The sequence below is a fragment of the Bombus vancouverensis genome, chromosome 7 (genome assembly GCF_051014615.1).
Source record: "Bombus vancouverensis nearcticus chromosome 7, iyBomVanc1_principal, whole genome shotgun sequence".
NCBI classification, from domain to species: domain Eukaryota; kingdom Metazoa; phylum Arthropoda; class Insecta; order Hymenoptera; family Apidae; genus Bombus; species Bombus vancouverensis.
Window position 1 is genome coordinate 2,678,121 of NC_134917.1, and position 22,425 is coordinate 2,700,545.

A 22,425-nucleotide genomic window follows, 5' to 3' on the forward strand; every position below is an offset into this window, starting at 1 on the left:
ATCTAAAAAGCTTTTAAAATCGTATATTTATCATTGTACTATTGATTTTCTTACCATTTCGAAATGTACAATTTTGAGAATAATTGCTATATGTTCGTTCTTAAATAATGGAGCAACTAGTGAAAAAATAGAAGAAAAGGCGAAGGAACGATGCAGAATATTAATGATGCGCACGTGATTCATCTACATGTTTCAGTTTTGTTGTATATTTCACAATCGAACATTTTCTTTTCTCTTCTATCGTACTCTTGTATCTTGTGACGTGACTACTTCTCGTGGGAGATAAGAGCAAGACGAAATGCGGTTTCTAGCATTTCGCAAACAAAAAAGGACGAAACTGTTCGCTTTTCTTCTGTTTTCTTGTTTTTAAATAGAGATGAAAGATAAAAAGACATATCTACAGAATTTATTCTATTTCCATTACACTATTTTCATCTAAATCAATTGACTTACTTAATAAATTCTTCTTGTTTACAGGCATAGCTAACAGAGATTTGGATATTCTAATATGGCTTATTTTCATTCTTTTTCTTAGCTGTAATACTTTCTTTAAATCTTTCTCGCCAAACCTTATAAATTTAAAATTATTCACACACTGTAATTCATTATTCCAATTCAATAACATTTCACACTGAGTTGCATTTAAAATATCAGAAATTTCTGAAAAATAAAGGAGGGTTTGTACATCAGGATATATTGAAAATAAATTTGGCTGTAATTCTTTACCTATTCCACGTGTATGATATTCTCCTAGTTCTTTCTACTCTAATTATGTGTTCCCTCCTAGCATGCTGTCTACTCCTGTTGCTACCTATAGACCTTTTAATAGTAATTTCTTCCATTTCTTCATCATTTCTTGCTACATACCTTTGGATCAAATATAGAACTATAACTAATCACATCTTTAATGTACAATCTCTGTATCATCATGTGTATACATTTTTGTTTTACCTTCGTTTCTAACAAACTTGCAGTTAACTCTGGAGTATAGGGACACACGCCTGGAATCATATTGTTTCTGATCCACGATATTTTCTCTCCTATTGAATTCTGTTTTATCAAGCAGGACATTTCTGCCTTCTGTCTATTTGATATTCTGAAACAAAACACATTGTCCATTTCCTTCTTTATTACACAAAAGTATTATATAATCATATAAAATAAATGAAATGTACATAACAAAATCACATAATTTAATAGTAATTGTATTTACTTTTTGGCTTTTTTCGTAATAGCGATAGACTTTCTGCTATTTGGATGTATCATTTTCTTTGGCTTCAGGAATTCTTTTCTCATTGCAGTGGCCTATAAAAGACAACAACAAAATAAATTAGTTAAAATATTACCATGGCTATGAATTATTTCGATTATCCTAATCATCAAAACTCTAACTCAGGCTATGCGTTTACTCAATGTATAATCATGCACAGGCGAATCGTCGACAGTATCACACGCTTAGAAGCACTAATAGAGTAGACAAAACATCCTACATGCCACAGCTATCGAAACAATAACCAGATAGCAACGGATAGGCGCCTCTGATATACACCCGACGATAACCGCTTCAGAGGGACTAAAACCTCAGTACAAGAAGTCTCCCAAATCAGCGTTCTATACCTCTTTGTTATAACACTCCGAACCGTCACTCTGTTGGATTCATACAATAAATTTTACCACTATATCTAAAGTTTAATTCTTTAACTTATTTGTGAAACGTTCGAACTGCGACTCGAGGAGATCACCGGTGATTTGTCAATTTCGTGATTTGTTGTGTCTCGTATGTGACAACAGCAACGACGGCGACGCCTATCGATAGTAAAGGTAATATCGAAGTATACCTTCTTACCATGACATTTCCGGGCTAACAAACTTCAAAATTGGTTTCTTTTGTTTCAAGATATTTTTAGCTATTTTTTTTAATCTTATAATGATAACCTATTTTAAAATGTGCAATGTTTGATAAATGTACATTAGTAAAATTTCATACGAAGAAAGTTTTTGGGAATCCGTATTATATCCAGCGAGCAGAAAACGAAGACTTGACGGAAGTTGACAACAATGGAGATAAAAGTCTTTATCGTAATATTGTTTTTATTGATTTTAACGTCAGATGGAACGGGTTTCGACAGAAAACGATCCACCAAATGTCAAAGAGGTAACGAGCAAACTTCAAGTAAAAACGAGCAGAAGTCAACACCCGATTATTATTATTACTGCGACTCAACAGAGTTTGGAGTAGTATTATATAAAAGATTCAGTATTTGCGTTCTTGTTCACCGTGCGACATGATAGAAATTGATTTCTCTTCCGCTTGTATCAAATGCGGGATGTGCCTTGCCATTGCTGAAAAGGTTGATCCTTTTTCACCGGTCTCGATTATCCTATTTCTCTTTATTCGCCTATTTTTTAAACACAAATATAGATTTTTTACGATTATTTATATTGTTCATGACATCATTTGACGAATTCTTCGAGAACTTCGCAAGGGAACCAAGACATAAATGATATTTAAAATGTTTATAGCAGTTCTGAAGTAAAGAGAAGCGATATTAGTTTGAAATGATGGATCATTTCAATGACTTTATTATTTATTGCCTTAATAGCTATCTACATATTATTTTTGTTGCGTTTTTCTTTTGGATCGGAAATGACTATCCTGTGTTTCGTCAATAATTTGTCTTGCTTCTCTTGGTGCATTTCTAAAAGTAGTATTGACATAAATGAATTTTTTACTCCAAGAGTCAACATCACCTTTTTTCGACTTCTCTTTTAGTTTACAAGAGTACAAAGCTATATGTAGGCCAAAACATGTATGTATTTTTTGATAAAAGATAAATTTTTATTCAAAATCTACGAGACTGCACGCAGATATTTCAAATTGCAGCGAATATTATCACGAATACTTCGCGTTAAACATGTTATATCTTTTAACATTTTCAGAGACGCGTAAACATCTGCAAGCTATTTATCACTTTATTCGATTGCATATTGTAGCGGCATATGAGTTATAGGACGATGCGAATCGAGAGTAACTCATGTTGTTGTTTTGCCTCGGGGCATTGATACCGTCTCGAGGTACGAAACTTGATAATAAACAAACTCCGGACAGAACAATATCGCCGCTACGCGCAACCGTCAACCGAAGTCGAATTTAAATTCGTTAGAAGGAGATCGTTAGAAGAGTACTGCCGATAGTTTTAAATACATTTGACTACACCAAATATCAACTCATTACTATATACGTCTCATCACTATATACACCAACGTGTTTAATCAACCTCCACATAACCGAGAAATGATTTCAAATTTGACCCACGTTTCTATCGACTTCGCTTTCTTCTTTATTTTGGAAGAAATGCACATTCACTATTTATCAGCTAAGCGAACTCGAAACGAATGAAAATTCCCAACCACCACGTAGACCAAAGCCTATCAGCCTTTTCCGAACCTGTAGGTTATACCGAGATTTTTAATTAATTAATTCGTTTCTTACAGGCTACAGAGTCTGAGAATAAAGAATTTTTTTGACCGTTTTGTTACGACCTATGTTAAAACCACATCATAGGAATAAGATAATAATACAGATCGTAATCATTATATATCGGCACATACTATCAATTTGATTGTGCAATTAAATAACATAATATCAAAAGTAATCAAATGTTGGGATACTTTTGCGCGATAGTGTATATGTGTAAAATAATATGATTCTATAAATTCATTCACAATAAATCAAAAACAATGTTGTGTTGCTTATTCTAGTAAACAATCCAACCATTTAACTGTAAGATATTTGGAAAGTTCATGTAACAAGCATACAATATGCCACCCGGAAGGTACCAACTACGTTCCTCTATGAAATTAGTACAAATGTTTCAAGACTTATATATTATTAACATTTCACGCAACGTTTTTATAAGATACGTTGATCCGTAGAAATGACCCGTCGCAGTAAATTTATACATAGATCAGAGTTAGAAAATACAAAAGAACGATATTTTCTCTGAGTATACGAAGTTAAAATGGTGTTGGACCCAAATTAATTGGTTGGAAAGAGGCGCCTTGAAGCGTACTAAAAGAGGTAGCTTACCTTGTTGAAATACCATGGAACGAAACCCTGTTGGGCAATGGGCATTCTGCTGTAGCCTGGAATTCCTTTTGCTCCCGTATTCTTCTTCTGTTTTCCGTGGTTTTTGTTACAACACTCGCGACGTTTTCATTCAAACGAACACACAACGCATAAACGGAGAAAAACAAACGTTGAAGGTTACGTCGCGTCACGCGAATCACTGACGCTACACTTATACGTTGGAAACAGAAACGAAACCGACGCGGGTGCAACACGGGGCCCGTGAAATATAAACTATCGAACTACGTATAATAGCACACGAAAGTATTTCTATTGTTTGTATATATATATATGTGTGTGTGTATATTCGTGTGTGTGTGTGTATTCATATATATATTATAAATTGGTTATATATATATATATATGTATAAGATTTATAAAATGAATGCTCGGTAAAATGTTTGTGATAAATAATTCCAATTAAAATAGAAAAATTTTTAATTGCATTGCTTCGACTATACACATACATATACTTAATGTGACTTACTTTGTATGAGAAAAATTCTGTTTGTCAATTCGATATCGAGAGCTGATAATGCTAACATACGATGAAACGATAACAGAAGAATCCGAATATTCAGAACTTTTCACGATATATGTTAAATAATATTATGAAATAAATTAAATAATTACCCCGCATTGCTTCCAGCGTACGTGTTCACGATTCTCGGCGAAACCGAATATGGCAGCAGGAAATCAACCAATCACAACTTCGGAAGAAAGTAAAGCGCGGGGAGAAATCGCGGCATCCAGCTTCCTGCGAATCTATTCTCGATCTCGATGTAAGCAGTAATCTTTCGATAATCGTTTTGCAAAATGGCGTACCTTAAACGAAGTGTATAGTAAAATTCGTATTTGAGGGACGCATAAATAAACGATATCAGGCTATTTCCCGCGAGAAATTCACGTTCGGTTGCAACATAACATATCACGTATGTATTTTCGTCGAAAACTGATTTCGAGGGACGTGTATATGTACGTATCAAGTTACTTGGCGAAAGTTCAACGACAGACTGTGACTTTAAAACAGTAAGTATGTAAGCCTATGTTTATTGTCCGAGAATTGGAAGAATCTGTCATGTTTTGTTTACGTCGGCTGTAATGGAGTGGTGTTTTTGTCTTGTGGTAACTGAATGTCTCAAACAACAAACTCGAGATTTCAATCGATCTTCGAAAAGAAGTCATACCCATTGGCCTTGGGTGAGTTGTGATTTCATTAACTTTTTAATTCATAATTGATAACATAAGGTTATTGTAAGACCGATGAAAATATGGATAGCAACCAATTGCAATTGAATATCTGGCCTGTCTTGCACTATTGAAATTTTGCAAGTCACTAAAGTTACCAGCATTAATATGTTCCCTTGCACAAGTTTGACGATAAAACAAATGAAATTTTACTAATTGCAAGTTATTTGATTATTCTATTTAACGAAAAATTATAAAATCATAAAATAGAATTCTATATAACCTGTAAATCGTAACTTGTCAATCTACTAGTACATATATTATAAATTGGTAAACTTTTGTGTGTGGGGGAAGGGGTGCTAGATGTAACACTGATGCGACATTTTGAAAAATATTTAATTATAATCATGAAAGGCGTTATTGAAACATTGAATTTTTATTAATGTTCCTTGCAACTTCGAGTTTGCGTACTATATTTAAAATGTACATAAGATATAAAGTATATTGACAAGTAACAGTCACAAAATTGTTTCAAATGAGGATAATCATCCCAATATCAACTTATCAATTGTGATCTGATAAACAAGAATTCAAAATACAGTTAAACTGTGTTCTACATACAATAATCTTTTTCGGATGAGATTTAAATATATGAACATATTGTGATATTTTGTCTATAATAACATGAATAATATAAAGTTTCGTATTACATATACTATATTTTTTAATATATTCTGCATATCTCATTTTATGACAACAGACAAGCAAACTATATTCCCATTATAAGCTTCGCTTTAATTTCGCATCGTTTCACCTGAATATATCGTGAAATTTCATCCCGTCAAAATTTTGCGTCAATCTTTTTTATCTTAAAGGATTAAAGACAGTTGCAAAACGCCACGGTGTTTCGGGGTTTGTTTAAATTTCCGCCAAATGAAAAAGAAGTTTCGCGAAAAATGGTAGTTACTAACGGCACGTCTGGTTACAATTTTCGTTTACAATACTTTTGGCGAGTAAATATGACGTACTGGGTCGATACTAAGTAGTCGGTCGTCCCTGAAATTTGAACTGTTGAGAACGAGGTAATAACAGGGCGACTGGTTTGTTGCTGTGTAACGTATACACGTTTCTGAATAGTTTTCTACTTTAAATGAAATTAACTGCTACCCGACGGAGTTTCGACGTAGCGATAAACACGCCACTGAAAAAAGCGACGAATGGGAATGGAAAATACGTAAAGATTTTTTTGACAAAATAAAGAATCATTTTGTCAGATTTCAAGAAGAGTTTGGGTAAATTCAATTTATGCTCTTTGCTACTTGACTTATGTTTATAACACTAAAAGTTATCTTTACAAGCAGCGAAGTGATTTAGTTTCATCCATAGTTCGGTTGCTTCCAATTTTTTCATTTTCACATTGCGTATTACAATATTGATGTTAAAATATTATTATAGAAAAACATGTTAGCAATTTAATTTTCTATTTGTTCTTTTCTCTGTTTTCCTTATTCTGTTTTTGGATTTGTGGTGGATGATTTAAATAATGACGTGACGAGTTGATACTTGATATTGTCAGATATATTTAAAATTATTCTAAATACAGAATTAATCGCGCGGGAGACAAAGATTTTGTAACGAATCCTAGCGACTGCCATTTGTCGTTCACGCGCTGTTGCCGATACCGGATGCGCTAATATCACGTAAAATAACAAAATAAAAAAAGAAATTTGAGGTGAAAAATAAAAAAAAGAAACTTTATTTTTTTTCTAACAACAATTCACTTTACAATCCACTTCCAAACTCTAGGCGTGACTTTCCAAGACTGAAGCTCTTATGATTTGACTTTCGATCGGATGCGATTACTTTCTTTTGTCATCCCTCAACATCCCCACCATGCATTTGCATTTGCTAGGCGTCCGCGACCGTTGCCACGTGCTCTTTCTTCTAGAACCTTCGGTGAAAGGATCGTTGGGATGTTGATGGTTCATTAGACACTTCAGCGATATTGCCGCCGATTGTCGTCGAGTGCCGCCACATCTTTATCTCCATCGTCAGTCCATCGGATTTGAAGTATGCCGGTCGTGACACTAACATTGTGGCGTCAGAGACGACGCGTTTTGACTCGCGAAAGGAGTTATCGGTTTGCTTCGACCACTCGATTCGCCGCGAACAGCTCGTACGTATCTTTGTTCGCGGATCCGCCTAGTTTGTTGCACGGGTATACGTTTATATTGACACCGGTGTTCACGAGGAAAGAGATCCTTGGTGCCCTGTCCGTCACGAAAATGCGACGGGATACTAAAGCCATCGCCACATGCCGCGTTTACGGACGGCTGGTCTCGTTTCACTGGGTCCAGTTGCAAGGGGCCCGGCACTTCCTTGCGCGGTCTCGAAAGGTCTCGTGGTAATAGCAGAGACCAGACTTCTGCGGTCTGTCTTTCGAACTTGATATCAATCTTGCCTTCCGTATGTAGAATAACGATGTGAGGTGGATAGTGGGTGAAGGTGCCCACAAGAAGTACTCTTGATGTTCAACAAAAAAGTTAATTAAATTATTAACAATCAACAGTCAACAATTTATGATCAACAATTAACGACTAACGATTAACTGTCAACAACAATTAACGATTAACGATTAACGATTAACTATCAAGAGTCAATAATCACGTATCTCTAATTGTGTTTGCTTCGCTATGACGTCTAACCTTTCGCACTCCGCAGCTCGGGGCAGAATGAATCTTTGATTCGAAACCAAATGGATTCTTTTCTTTGTTGGCCCTCGATATCCCCACTACGCACGCGTTTATTAGATGTCCGCAACGGTTGCCGCGTATGCATTCTTCCGAATATTCGGCGAAAGAACTGTAGGGATATCGATGGTACATTAGGCGTGTCGGCCTTACGCTTTGAAGGTATAGCGCTTTGTGTCGCGAAGCCGTTGGAAAGTTCCATGGTCGAGTGCCACCACAGATACATGACGATTAGATACAAACGCTTCAAGTATTACAATTAATAGCTGATACAATTGCAACAAAACAGATGTCCTTTATGCAAGACTACTGAAATTACACAGCTACAATAAAATAAGAAATACGTCTGTACTATGGGAAACATAAATAAATATACACATAGTAGCTTATACAACATGTATGTGGAGGACGATTAAACGTGTTGTTGATTAATGACCAGACGAGTTGATACTTAGTGTAGTCAAATGTATTTAAAATTATTTGCAGTACAGAATTAGTCGTCGTTCGCTTAGTGTTGCTCGATATGTGTATACAAGGTAATGCTTACGTTCGTTCGATATTAATTCGCTATAAGAATGTTCGATACTAACTGTCTTAACGATCGTGTTCTTTTATTTATACTCGGGGGAATACCGGAAACTTTAAATTCAACCTCGGTTGACGATTGCACGTAGCGGCAACATTGTTTTGCCCGGAGTTTGTTTATCGTTACGCTTTGCTTGTCACGTAAAAGTAATGGGAAAATAATAATAAAAAAATGTTGGGTTCTTGAACCAGAGTTCGAGATACCTTTATTCTATAATAGGATTACAAGTGTGCGATTAGACTGTTACCGAAAGACTGAAGCCTCGATCAAGAACCAGCCCTTCTAGATGTTCGTTTATCTTATGCCTACGTGCCGAATTCATAATCCTTTATTTTGGGAGTCGGTGTCGTGTGCAAGGCGGTTCAGGTTTCCTGAGGCGGTTGGAGATATTTGTTGACGTTACATTCCCCCAGTGTTAGAGTGGGGCTGGTCCTCCAGACTCTTATTTTCGGTGTAGTGCCCCCTTTTGTGCGTTATGTGAATATGTGTTTAAAGGTGCGCTAGGTATCTCTATTGGTCTAGAGATATTGCTTATACCTGTGTCTTTTTTTTTGGTTTTACAACATAATACGCGAATACATAATTTGGAAGGTAGGCATTTGCTTATAATATCGAATAATCCTATTTTGTTAAATATACCCATATAATCCTATATATAATCCAATATATAATTCTATTTTGTTATATATATATTCCTAGTAATGCTAGATCAATATAACTAATAATTTATAAGACACTTAGTTCCTATTTCTTAAGACTTCTAATTCTATGTTCATAATTAAGAGAGTTTACTTCGTTGGAAATTTGATTGAGGTGCATTCTATACGATTATACATTATTAATGATTTTTGGAGCGTTTTCAATTTTTGTTAGGATTTCTTCTAGACTGTCAGTTAAGGGTAAAGCTATAGTTTTGAGATTTGTTTTGTAAGTTATATTGGTTTTTAAGTTATTGTTTTCATCAAAAAATTTATCTATATTTTTATTCATTAATTCTAAATTATCGTTATCCAGAGTTACAAATAGACTTCTAGAAATGGATCCAACAAAATTCAATGACCCTCTTCGGTAACAAGTGTGTGTCATAAATTTAATATGCATGATTAAATTTCTTTTGCGAGCGCGTGTAATCATTTCATTGGAATACGGGCATTCACTTTTAAAATGTTCTGTTAACATTAGTCTAAATCTCTTAATTTCGCTGAGTTTTGCATATATATCCTTAATGTCTAAACCTATAATTACGTTTACAGATTCGCTATATAAGTATGCATGAGCTAATTTTTCTTGATATATAGAACTACCGTTAAGGGGTATAACGTTTAGCTTAGCTAACTATGAAGAAGGTGAAGATCGTCCTGGAAAGTAAGGTTTAATACGGTTACCATGTATTTTCCTAATCGAGTCATTTACTATTATTTCATAATAAGGGGTTTTTCACTTTTTCAATGGTGTATGGCCCTGGCCATTCAGTATCTATCTTGTGTTCTTTATGATCGTTATGAATTAATACTAAATGTCCTTCTTTAAAAATAGATTGAGGTTTGGCAATTTTAGAGAAGTTCCTAATAAATTTTCTATAGTATCCAGCTAGCCCAAGGAATGATTTTACATCTGTAGGACTTTTTGGTAGTTTGAAATTCTTTACTGCTTCTATCTTTTTAGGGTTAGGTTTTACTCCATCTGCTGTCACTACATGTCCTAGATATTCTAATTCGGGCTTTAAGAATTCACATTTATCTGGTTGTATTCTTAGACCTACTTCCCCGAGTCTTTGGAATATAATGACTAAGTTTTTAGTATGTTCTTCTATCGATTGCCCGAATATAATGATATCATCGAGATAAACGAAACAATGATTGTTAATCAAACCTCTTAACGTGGTATCCATCATTCTTTGAAAGGTAGCAGGTGCGTTCTTGAGCCCGAATGGCATTCTATTATAGTGGAAGTGTTCTTGTGGTGTGCTAAATGCAGTGTATTTCTTTGAATTCTCGTCCATGGGTATTTGATGGAACCCTGAGGATAAGTCTAAAGAGGAGAAATATTTCGCATTTCCTAGCTGTGATACTATATCGTCAATGTCAGGTAGTGGATACGCGTCTTGGTCTGTTAGTTCGTTTAACTTCCTAAAGTCAATCACTACTCGCCACTTTTGTTTCCCTGATGCGTCGATTTTCTTTGGAACGGCCCAGACAGGAGAGTTATAGGGGGAGTCGGAGGGTTCTATAATCATTTTGTTTAACATTTCAGTCAACTGTTTATTTATTTCGGTTTCATGAGGACGGTTTCGGGAGGACGGTAGGATTTTACGTTGATGATCTTGTTAGGTAGATGATACATTTACACTGTACATGTGAATGTGTGTGTAAGCGTCAGAGGGCGTCCAGGTCTCAGTTGAGACAAAAGACGATTGGAGGCTGTTAGGAGAATCTAGAAGAGTTGGTTGACAACAAGCGTGCGTGCAAGAAGGTTATCAAAGTCTTCAGAGTGTAATATATATATGTGTAGCTGCTGTGTGCGAAATAAAGTAAACTATTTGTATTTTCGAATCCTCTCTATACCTTAATATGGTAGCAGAGCGTGGTTACTAGTTTTGCAAGCTATTTAGTGCGTAGTTTTTAGTCTTGCGAGTTTAGTAAGGGAAGAAACGTTCAAAGAATATAAAATAAAAGAAAAAATACTTCAAGCACGTAGGAACGCTTGAGCAAAGAATAGGAAATCAATTAAAATGGAGAGATCGGAAATTATGATATCGATATTTGATGGTGAGGGTTACGGTATGTGGAAGAAAAGAATAACGATGTTTCTGAGGTATAAAGAATGTGATATTGTTATAACTAGAGTGAAGACTGAAACAGACAATCCAGACTGGGATAAAAAGGATCTGAAGGCGATAAATATAATTTACAGTGCCTTCTCAAATAGACAATTAGAATATATTAGGGAAGAAAAAACAGCGTATGAAATAATGAAAAAGTTCGACGAAGTGTACTTGAAAGAGTCGACGGCACTAGATCGTGTGCAGAAGGAGATTGGAGAAGATAAGTCTTGATAAATACAGTGATTCAGCATCGTTTTTTAGCGATTTTGAAAAATTAATAAATGAATTAAAAGGTGCAGGCGCACAAGTGAGAGAGAGGGAAAAGCTGAATTACATGCTAAATACGTTACCCGAAGAGTATAGCTACATAGCGGATATAATAGATGCAGTGAAAGAAGAGAAACAAACGGTAGCGTGCGTGAAGAATAAAATAGAAATAGCGGAAAAGAAAGATAAGTCTAATCGAGGAGAAATGAAAACTAATGCCTTTGCTGCAAAAAAGGAAGGATGCTTCAAATGTGGAAGAGTGGGATATTTTGCATGAGAGTGTCAAAATGGCGTCCAAGCGGGAAGCAGTAACAGTTATCGGCGTGAGTCAACACGTGGTCGCAGCAGAGGAAGAGGAAACCATGGCAATACGAACAGGGGGCGTGGAAGCTTCCATCGTCAATCAGCAGCCGGCACGAGCGAATATGGCAACTCAGGAGCAGGCACATGGATGGCAACAGCGCACGCAGCACACAGCAGCGAGATGAACGAGATAAGTGGTAACGAAATAACATCTGTACCGATCACATTATTAACGATGTAAATTATTTTGATAAATCTATCGACCTTAAAGAACCGGTAAATATATGTCGGGTTTACATTAGAATTAGGGTTAGGGGCGTGAAACAAATCTTCGTTTGGGTTACACGTTGTCGTTATGCAATAGAGAAGACATTGACTAGTGTAAATACGATTATTATAGAACCGGACAAGTAACCGTGGTAGTTAGGTATTCGAGAAACTAATGACAATGATCCTAGGTTCAATAACGAATCCGCGGTCGACGGGATGATAGATGAACGTACTCACAAAATCTAAGTCGGACGCGTAATATTCACTGGTCGTAAAGAGTTACTCCTTTCATCAATGAGATCGCGAGCGAGAATGTCTTTCCCGTCCCGATCATGCCACAGAGGAAAACTATAATGGGGTGTGTCTAAGGACACGAGATCATCGGATTCGTCGAGAAAAGCCTTCGTTCAGAAAGTAAGGGAAATTGGCGTTGCTGCTAGTTGGTCAATCTCCATATCGGTGGTTAGAAAAAGATGCTAGCCGCCCTCGAGGGAAAGTTGCTAGTGGGAGACGCCGCTCGTTGAAAAATATGTCTCCCCTATCTTCCCATAGTTGGGACAAAGACTGTTTGTCTGTTTGAAGGACTTTAGTTAACTAAACCTTAAGATTTATAACGGGCCCTCGAGCTAGCCGAACATGTACTGCGGAGACGCATCGACATCTGGCAATCATCTTACTCGAAGAATAGGGTCTGCGTGTGGCGAGCCACAGGACAGAAACCGTTGGAATGTTTACTGTCGCGTGTCGCCACGAATATTTCTTTTAAGGAGAGCTATAGAATTACTCCATACCTTTGCTAGGCAAAGCGTTCATCCCGTGACCGCGGCTACGTTCGGCGACTGACTGTCGCCTCGAGCCCAAGCTCATTATCACAATTCTCGAATAATTACAATCGGGTTGAATAACTACAATTGTTCAATTACAGCCATAGTAGACTCTAGGTTACAATGTTGCGGGATTATCCAAAATTCCAAAGGCTCCGGTGTTCTTTCATCTCCGACATATATATTTGGGCGATAATAGATCGATAAAGGCAACAAAAGTATGAAATGTTATAAGCTATGTTGAAGCATTTGGAAAGCGAAATAAAATAAATATGAATAAAGTTTTTATGTGAAAGAAATGTCCGCAAACTTGATTAGTTTCGGCAAGTTAACGGATAATAATAATATGGTTATTTCAAAAGGAAATATTGCAAAAATAATAGATGAGAACAATAAACTTACAGCTTTAGCGGTCAAAGAGAATGGTACATATAAAATAAAAAGTATATTGAAAGGAAGAAGCACTTAGTAAACAGTGGCGAACGTAGTGATATGAGTAAAAAGGAAAGATGGCATAGGATGCTAGGACACGTAAATTTTAGATACTTAAATATTTTGGGCAAGTAAAGAGCAGCTAGTGACAGGCATACCGAATAAATTTGAAAAGGAATTGTTGAAATGTAAGGTGTATATAGAAAGTAAAATTCATAATTTATCTTTCAAAAATAATCGAACTAGGGCTAGGGAGATAATGGAAATTATTCATACGGACGTGTGCGGTATCTTTAAGACTACCGGATTAAATGGAGAGAAATATTTTATTTTATTTATCGATGATTATAGTAAAATAGCTAGGATCTATTGTATAAAATCAAAAGATAAGGTCTTTCATTCTCTCGTACAGTTTGTAAATGAAGTTGAGAACTTAACGGGCAAGAGGTTAAAAATATTAAGATGCGATAATGGAAGAGAATACTTAAACAATCGAATTTATAAATTTGCTAGGGATAAAGGTATCATAATAAATAATTGTCCAACATACGTACGTATGAATTAAACGGGACAGCGGAAAGGTATAATAGAACAGTGATGGACATGGCGCGTTGCTTGTTAACGGAAGCGAAATTACATAAAAAGTACTGACCGGAAATAGTATGTACAGCGGTGTACTTGAAAAATCGAAGACTAGCAAACACTGCAGAGAGAAAGACACCTTTTGAAATATTCTTCGAGAGAAAACCAAGTGTTGAAAATTTGTATCTATATGGAAGTAAAGTTTTTGTAAGAAGGCCAGAACAAAAAAGAGTTTCTAAATGGGATAAGAAGGCAGATATGGGAATTCTGTTAGGATATAGTGAAGTAGGTTACAGAGTCCTATTAGGTGGAAAAATAACAGTAGCGACATGTAGAGGTCGTAGAAACAGACAAAAAATGTATCGGTTTTGAGGAGAATTCATTCGATGCAGTTAGCGATGATAGTAAAGATAATTATTTATTGGACAGCATGAATAAGGAAGAGTTAGAAAGTAGAGAAGATGAAAATGATAATAGTTCTGAAAGCTTAAAGATTCCAAGGAGATCTACACGTAATAAGAAAACTCCAGTAAGGTATCCAGAAAAGGAAAACAGTAGTGAGATTCACGCAAATTATTGTAGAGTAGATATCCTTTGTACATTTGAGGAGGCGATTTGTTGTGAAAATAGTGAAGATTGGAAACAGGCTATAGATAAAGAAATAGAGTGTCCCTATAAAAACAAAACTTGGAAATTGGTAGAGAGAGTAAAAGGCAAAGAAGTATTAGATGTAAAATGGGTTTACACGAGAAAATCAGATGACAGGTATAAGGCTAGATTAGTGGTAAGAGGATTTCAACAAAGAAACATAGTCGTTGATGACATATATTCTCTTCTCTTCTATCATATTGTTGTCAAAATGGATTAATCATTGAGCAAATGGATGTAAAAACTGCCTTTTTAAATGGCGAAATAAGTTCGGAGGTATATGTAAATCAAGCAAAGGGATATGCAGACGAAACGAATAGAGTTTGTAAATTATCGAAAGCGCATTATGGGTTAAAAGAAAGTCCGAGGAACTGGTATGAGTGTTTTGATAGGTATGTGACGACATTGGATTTTAAGAAGAATAACATAGAGTTGTGCCTATATACTCATGGAGAGGGGGAAAATGTTGTTTATTTGCTAATATATGTAGACGATTTGTTAATCTGTAGTAAAAACAAAAAAAGGATACAAAATGTAAAGAAGTTATTAACTGATAAATTTAAAATGAAAGATTTAAGTGAAGTAAAAGAATATTTTGGAATAAATATAGAGTATGATTATATAAAAAATGAAATGAAACTAAGCCAAACGAAATACATTGAATCATTAGCGAACAAATATAAATTACAAAACAGCAAATTGTACTGTACACCAACGGAAACAAATTTAAAAATTGAAAACGCTGAGATAAATAGAAATGACATTGGATACAAGAACTTAATTGGTGCATTGCTATATATTAGTACAAATACCAGACCCAATATAAGTTATAGTGTGAATTATCTTAAGTAGATTTCAAGATTGTTGTAGCGAGACACATTTTAAATATGCTTTGCGAATATTGAAATATTTGTACCGAAATATTGAAATATTTAATATTAAAGATTTAAGATTACATTAGAAAAGGAATGAAAAGTGTGAAACGATAGATTGTTATGTGGACACTGATTGGGCAGGAGATCATTTAGATAGGAAATTTACTTCTGGATATGTAATTAAATTGTATGGAAATGTAATCGGTCGGAAATCTAAAAAACAAAGGTGTGTGACAAAAGCCTGGACGTATGTAGAGTATGTAGCTCTATCGGAAGCGGTGAGTGAATTAATGTCTATTAGAGAAATTATGAAGGTCTTCAATGTAAATCTAGACAATAACCCTGTAAAAATTTATGACGATAACTCTGGAGTGATAAGTATAGCAAAGTACGGAAATTTCACAAAAAATTCTAAACACATTGAAGTTCATTACCACTACGTTCACGAATGCTTAAAGAAAAATAAGATAAATATAATTTAAGTAGGTACAGACGAAAATACTACATAGATTCTCCAAAAGGTTTTTCTATGTGCGATAGTCGAATCAAAGATTTGAATTTTTCGATTTGATCTACAGTGTTTATATTTTCAATAATGTTAGAAATTTGGACTGAAAACTTACCACCATTGATAAAGCATACTGGCGTTGGCTTTCCCTCGAGGTATACAATTTTTTGAACGATTTCTCCTGATGCGAGGGTTGGTTCTTGCTGCAGCAGAAGGGTATTATTATCTAATTTTAATGTTTTATTGGAGAGTTCGAATCGATATTGATTTAAACCAGGTAAGCCTAATATGCCGTCTTCTATGATAGGGAAATTATCATCTACTAAGGAAAATTCTATCTCTTTGTTGAATAAATTTAGTTTAATTTTGTAATTGGATTCGTATTTGGAATGTCCCATGGAGAATTTCTATGTGTCTGGTATTATTGTTCTTCCTGGGTAGCATCCTCGTTTAAGCAAGTTGATTCCTGCTCCCGAGTCAACGAGAAATCGCAATCCTGGTCGTCCTGGTAATTGTAGTCGTATTGTGGGTAGTCTTCCTGAGGTAGCATTGTTAATTCTGATTGTTCTTGATTGTGGTTTATTCCTGAAGGGGCTTTTGTTTGAGGCGGTATTCGAAAATTTTGGCATTGATTGGCAAAGTGTCCCAATCGATTGCATTTGAACATTTCGTTTGTGACCTTTTGTTTAATGGTCGATTCTCAAGCTTTGTAAAATTATTCATTCTTGGTTGAATGCTTTGTGTGGATGGAGTTTTGTTATTCATGTTACTTGTAATCATGAAGCGGTTACCTACTGGACGAGACGTCTGGTTACGATAAGATGGTGGAGTGGTTGTTTGTCGTGTCATCCGTCTGCGAGCGTTGTCTTCGCGAAAGTATTTTTCCACGTCCATTGCCTTTTTCTCTGCATCGATGATGTTTGGGGGGGGGGGTTAGCCAATAGCACGTGTCCTATTTCTGAACGAAGGCCTCTTACATAGTCAATCACAGAAACCATGTATAGTCGATCGTTCATCGCTCATCGAGTTAGTTCGTCTTTATATTCATTGGTAATGCTGTATTGAAGTTTGTTGAAAACACGTCGAAATCTAATGTTATAATTTTACACGCTTTCGGTTATTCCTTGCTTTATCACTCTTAACTGATCTTGGTGTTCTCTTACTGATGCTTGAGTAGCTACGTTATGTCCTTAATCCTTCGTACAGAGTTTCGAATTCGTTAATATGGATATTGCGGATTGTCATTGCGGCTTTTCCTACAATTTTCTCTATTTTGATCATTTTTAATAATAACGTTTGTTCGCTACACATCATTCTCATTTCTTTTATTTCACGAATAAAATCTTCTACACCTATATCGTCTTCTCCGTTTAGTATCGGAGATACTAAACAGCTTTTAGATTTCCAGAGTTTGCAGCTGTTGGATTGGATGGTTGGACATATGTTGGTGGTTTTTGTGGCATAAGTGGAGGTGGATTAGTATCGTGTTTTAATACTGATATATTATCGTCATCGTCAGTCATCATAGAACCGAATTCAGTTGATTTTACGTCTATTTGTGATAGTTTAACACGAGAGAGGTTTCTACCTAATATTTCCATTTCATTAACGCGTTTTCTATTTTCTTCATTGGCTAATTTTAAAGCATTCTTTATTTCGTTAAATTGTTGTCGAAATTCTTCGTTCTGTCTCTGTACTAAGTCTAAAATTGCTCTGGTAGAAGAATCGAGTTATCCCGTTTTATTTTGGACTCCACTTGTAGAGGATAAACTTGTCTCGACTTTTGAGTCTTTCTTGTTGTTCATAGTGAATATTGTCTCTTCGCTAGAGTTACTAGAGAAACTAACTGTAATATCGGAATATATTAAAGGTGTAATTTTGTCCGATTAATTATAATTTATTAATAATGGATTGAAAATACAGATATTAGTTAGACAGAGAAACGATGTTTGATTAACAGGAAAACTAAATGCAACGCTCGTATTTACAACAAATAACTTGACAACTATTTGGTAACTCTCTCTCTCTCTCTCTCTCTCTCTCTCTCTCTCTCTCTCTCTCTCTCTCACTAGCAACTCTAACACTCGACAACACTCGCAACTCAATTCTAACGACTCTATGCTTCGACGTCTCGATCAACTCTGATTCTCGCAACACGCACACTTTTCGATTCGCCTTGAATAGCGAAACCGTCCTTCTTCTAACGTTGTCTATTGTTTCCCTCATATCTATGTAAGAACTACCAACTACGTGCCTTTAGTCACGTAGGCACTCTTAAATGTAAACGAACCACAGAAACACGACGTACACGGTTTTTCTATTTTCAGCCGATCTCCAATCAAAGCTATTCTACGATATTACATAACTTTTCGCGTTCTATATTGTTTAAAAGAATCCAGACTTTTCTCACCTTGATACGTAAGTTCGTAGAATGAGGTTCCCTTGCGGTGTTTTCCTCTGTGGCGCGTTCAAAGGTGTTGTTTGAGTGTCAAACTCGTTCTGTTGATTTGTTCTATGCTGACAGTGGTCCCGTTGATTTGATCCACTGTGGTAAATTATTGGCAGCGGAGTTCATAACACAAGTGCTTCGAATCCTTCGATCTTCAATAATGTCCGTAGACCGAAATCGTAATTTCGCTTACACTGAAACGAATGGATCCTGGCAGGATCGCCAAAATGTCACGTAAAAATAATGGGAAAATAATAATAAAAAAATGTTGGATTCTTGAACCAGAGTTCGAGGTACCTTTATTTTATAATAGGATTACAAGTGTGCGATTAGACCGTTACCGAAAGACTGAAGCCTCGATCAAGACTCAGCCCTTCTAGATGTTCGTTTATCTTATGCCTATGTGCCAAATTCATATTCCTTTGTTTTGGGAGTCGGTGTCGTGTGCAAGGCGGTTCAGGTTTCCTGAGTCTGTTGGAGATATTTGTTGACGTTACATGTACGTCAAGACTGTGTAAGTGTCACGAGGCAAAACAATAATATGAGTTGCTCTCGATTTGCATCGTCCTCTAACTCATGTGCCGCTATATACGTATATAGCTATTATTTCTTACAACCTAGCGTATGCAGTTGTGTATGGGACCTTAAGTTCACTGTTTATAGATACTGCTAGGAATTAATCGAACGAATTCAACGCAGTCGCGTTTACAGTGTTCCGTATTATCGGAAATGCCGAATTCGCGTGGTTTCGCTTTGACCTTCGTCCACGTTGACGATTGTTCAAAGAACAACCGAGTGGCCTCCGCGTCGCAGCTACGAAAGACATCGAAGCCGCGACACCCTTGAGTGACTTCCCTATCTTTTCCTAAAACCAAGGATGACGCAACTCAGGCAATCGTTACAAGCGTTCGAACTTCACATTTTCTTACCATACTATCAACAAAAAATGAAAGCTGGTTTTCAATGAGTCATTATATAATTATATGATATGTAATTTATAAACAGAATTCATTGTAATGATATAGATAGATTTCTGAGATAGTTAAAGAAGGAAGTTGTTCGCAATCATGCACGTGACAACATATTCAAAAGTCATTGAAATCGGAAAAGACGTTACGGTTCTATAGTTTCACCCAATCAATATTTATTAATCATAAACGAAGTAGCTATAAATCTTAACAATTCCCAGTTAAACTTAAAATAATTATTGCATTTTTAAAAATAATGAAAATTTATTATTTGCATAAGCGATCTAATGATCATTCTTGCGTTCTTCATTGTAAATTAAAATAAATAAATTATACACTTTACTTTGTACCGCTTAGGACTGAATTATAACTTTACCGAAACAGTGCAAAGCATTCTTTAAAATTCTCTAAAATTCATTTGCATTCATTTCATTTATATACGTATATTTATACATATGTTGAGTTGATAGTAAAAAGTACGTCAATGGAAATTATTTAATAATAATAATTATCTACTGTGCCCTGTTCTTTAAGGATTAAGTATGTAGTAGTTCCTGTGCTCACAGTTAGAAAATAAACTATCTATCTTGTCTTGTGCGTTCGGTTCCTCATTGTGTCTTTTGATGCCGTTGATGACACATATCACTTCATAGTGAAAAAAGCAACATTCAATCACGGACCAGCAACATACTCGAGATCTTATAAGGAAATTCAAGAAATTCAAAATAAAATAGAGTCGAACTCAATCCTAAAATCAAATGGAGTTATTATTACTCGACCGAACTATTTTCAATCAACTCTCATTGAGAATTATAAGTAAATTCTTTTGGCGTGGTACTGTAACAAGCAAAATTTAACATAATTTTGAGACGAAACGCGAAAGTAAATCGATAAAAAGGAGGGAGGGTTATATTTCCCCTTTCCTTCTTGAAAATAGGCCGAAATCACATTGAAGCGGATCAAATAGTACATATATACAATTACATAGTCAAATAAATACTAACAAAAGGGAAGCCAGCACCAATACCTTGGGCCTTGATATATGTTGACAAGGACACACTTCTGATTAACTTCCAGAAGATTTTAGCCATCACTCGTTAGTCCTTAAAAATTTATTAACAGAAGCATATTGCTACTACTATGTACAGCGTGTTAAAAAATTTATTTGTCAAAAAAGTGGAACGCCAAATTTCCTGAATGTTGAAATGGTTACCACTTCTAAGAAAATTCTACATCTGGTCTTTTTAGTTTTCTCAAGCACTGAAGCCATTGACAGCGCGTAGACAAAAGACTGCGACGAAGTCAGGCCATAAACAGTAGACAGGCGACGTTGGCTTCGGGGTTTTCAGTTATTGGGTAACACAGCTAGCGTGCGGATCTGGACCAGCTCAAATTGTATTCTTACTTATAATTACACTTCTATTTAAATATATTTTCTGCCTTACAATTTATCCACTTGTTTTCTCTGTTTACACATCGAATAATCTCAACACTGAACATGATTAACAAGGCCAAATTTTTTGCTGTTGCAAAAATCTGTTCTCTTAGAAACAGGTATTTAAAGTGTCCTGAATTTTTAAACTGATTTTGTTCATATTTTAAAGTCAGATATGTAGTATCGTGGACAGATTGCCTAAGAAATATCGGTTTTTTTTCTATTTACCGTACCGAATAATCTACCGTACAAAGTTCTTGCATTATATGAACCATATAAAAACATAGACCTTCTTTACGTATTATTCTTCTTACTGCTTCTTGTGAAATTCCTACTCGATAAGCTATTGTTCGCAAATACATCAATAGATTTATACGTACACTGCACAAACGACACTTGCTCTTTCTTACGTCAATGTACACAACGAGCATCGAGTGGAAATCAACCTAACCCCAATCAACGATCTGAAACTTCTACTTCACGCTGTGATCTTCCATTAGGTCTTGAACAGAGAACAATTCCCAGCACGCTTTCTAAATTTTATTACTTATTATTATGTTCATAATATTATTAATTTTGTATTAATACAATAATAATATCGTATCATTATTATATTATTTCTTTATTTTTCTGCTTGTATTGTCTTTTATTCGTAATATATTATTGCAATATAATAACAAAATTAGTTTAAGGGATAATGTAACCTTAAAGATTTTTTTCAAATGAACGGGTCATTTGCAAACCATGATTCTTTTTAGACATTTGTTTTTCGTGATAAGTACTATATGACGCGGTAAAAAAATTTGATTTTGAATATCATGCTCAAAATCAGTTTTGCGAATCATTTTTTCAACAGATCTCCGCAGATTTAAAGATGTAGCATCACCCCCCCCCCAAAGCAATTACAAATAATTTTTTAATACCTTGTACATTATATTCTGCCTATATGTAAATATATGTGACTGTGAATTGCAAACATGGACGTACGTGTTTATTTCCTAGTTTTTATTTGAAAGGAACATCACATATGTTGGTCGTTCCACTCGGTCCGCGAACTCTGCGAGTTCATAAAAATCTATTCCAACCCAATGTTCCATATGCGAGCGAAGCGGCTTCTCTAACTTTCGGCCAAAAAACATTTCTAAAAATTTCTTGTTCGCTCACATATGAAACTGGTATTAGGTTGGACTACCTTTTTTACGAGCGAGTAGAGCGAGCAACGAGAACAATGTTTCTCTACTATATGTAAATGAATACTATACACTGTTTTTTATAAATATTTTTTATTGATAATTTCTTAGGGAATAACAGGCGATCGCTAAAATCTTCTAGAAATTGTTCAGGAAAATGTCTTTGACAACATATATCGAAGCGAACATTATTAGTA

General features: G+C 35.4%; 1 protein-coding gene across 3 annotated transcripts; it reads right to left on the bottom strand.

The window, feature by feature from the left end:
• Positions 1 to 270: 270 nt before the first annotated feature.
• Positions 271 to 4,290, bottom strand: LOC117162394 (translation machinery-associated protein 16 homolog). 3 transcript variants are annotated; one of them, XR_013058777.1, is made up of 5 exons: positions 4,091 to 4,288; positions 1,214 to 1,305; positions 952 to 1,096; positions 727 to 867; positions 275 to 660 (listed from the first exon to the last, which is right to left on the bottom strand). XR_013058777.1 is itself a non-coding variant. In XM_076619953.1 (5 exons), the coding sequence occupies exons 1-4, from the start codon at positions 4,133 to 4,135 to the stop codon at positions 770 to 772; spliced, it is 324 nt and encodes a 107-aa protein (XP_076476068.1). In that variant the 5' UTR covers positions 4,136 to 4,290; the 3' UTR covers positions 276 to 660; positions 727 to 769. The 3 variants fall into 3 exon arrangements, 2 of the variants coding, with proteins under 2 accessions (XP_076476069.1, XP_076476068.1); XM_076619953.1 differs by having other exon boundaries at positions 276 to 660; positions 727 to 811; positions 4,091 to 4,290; XM_076619954.1 differs by having other exon boundaries at positions 271 to 867.
• Positions 4,291 to 22,425: the final 18,135 nt, after the last annotated feature.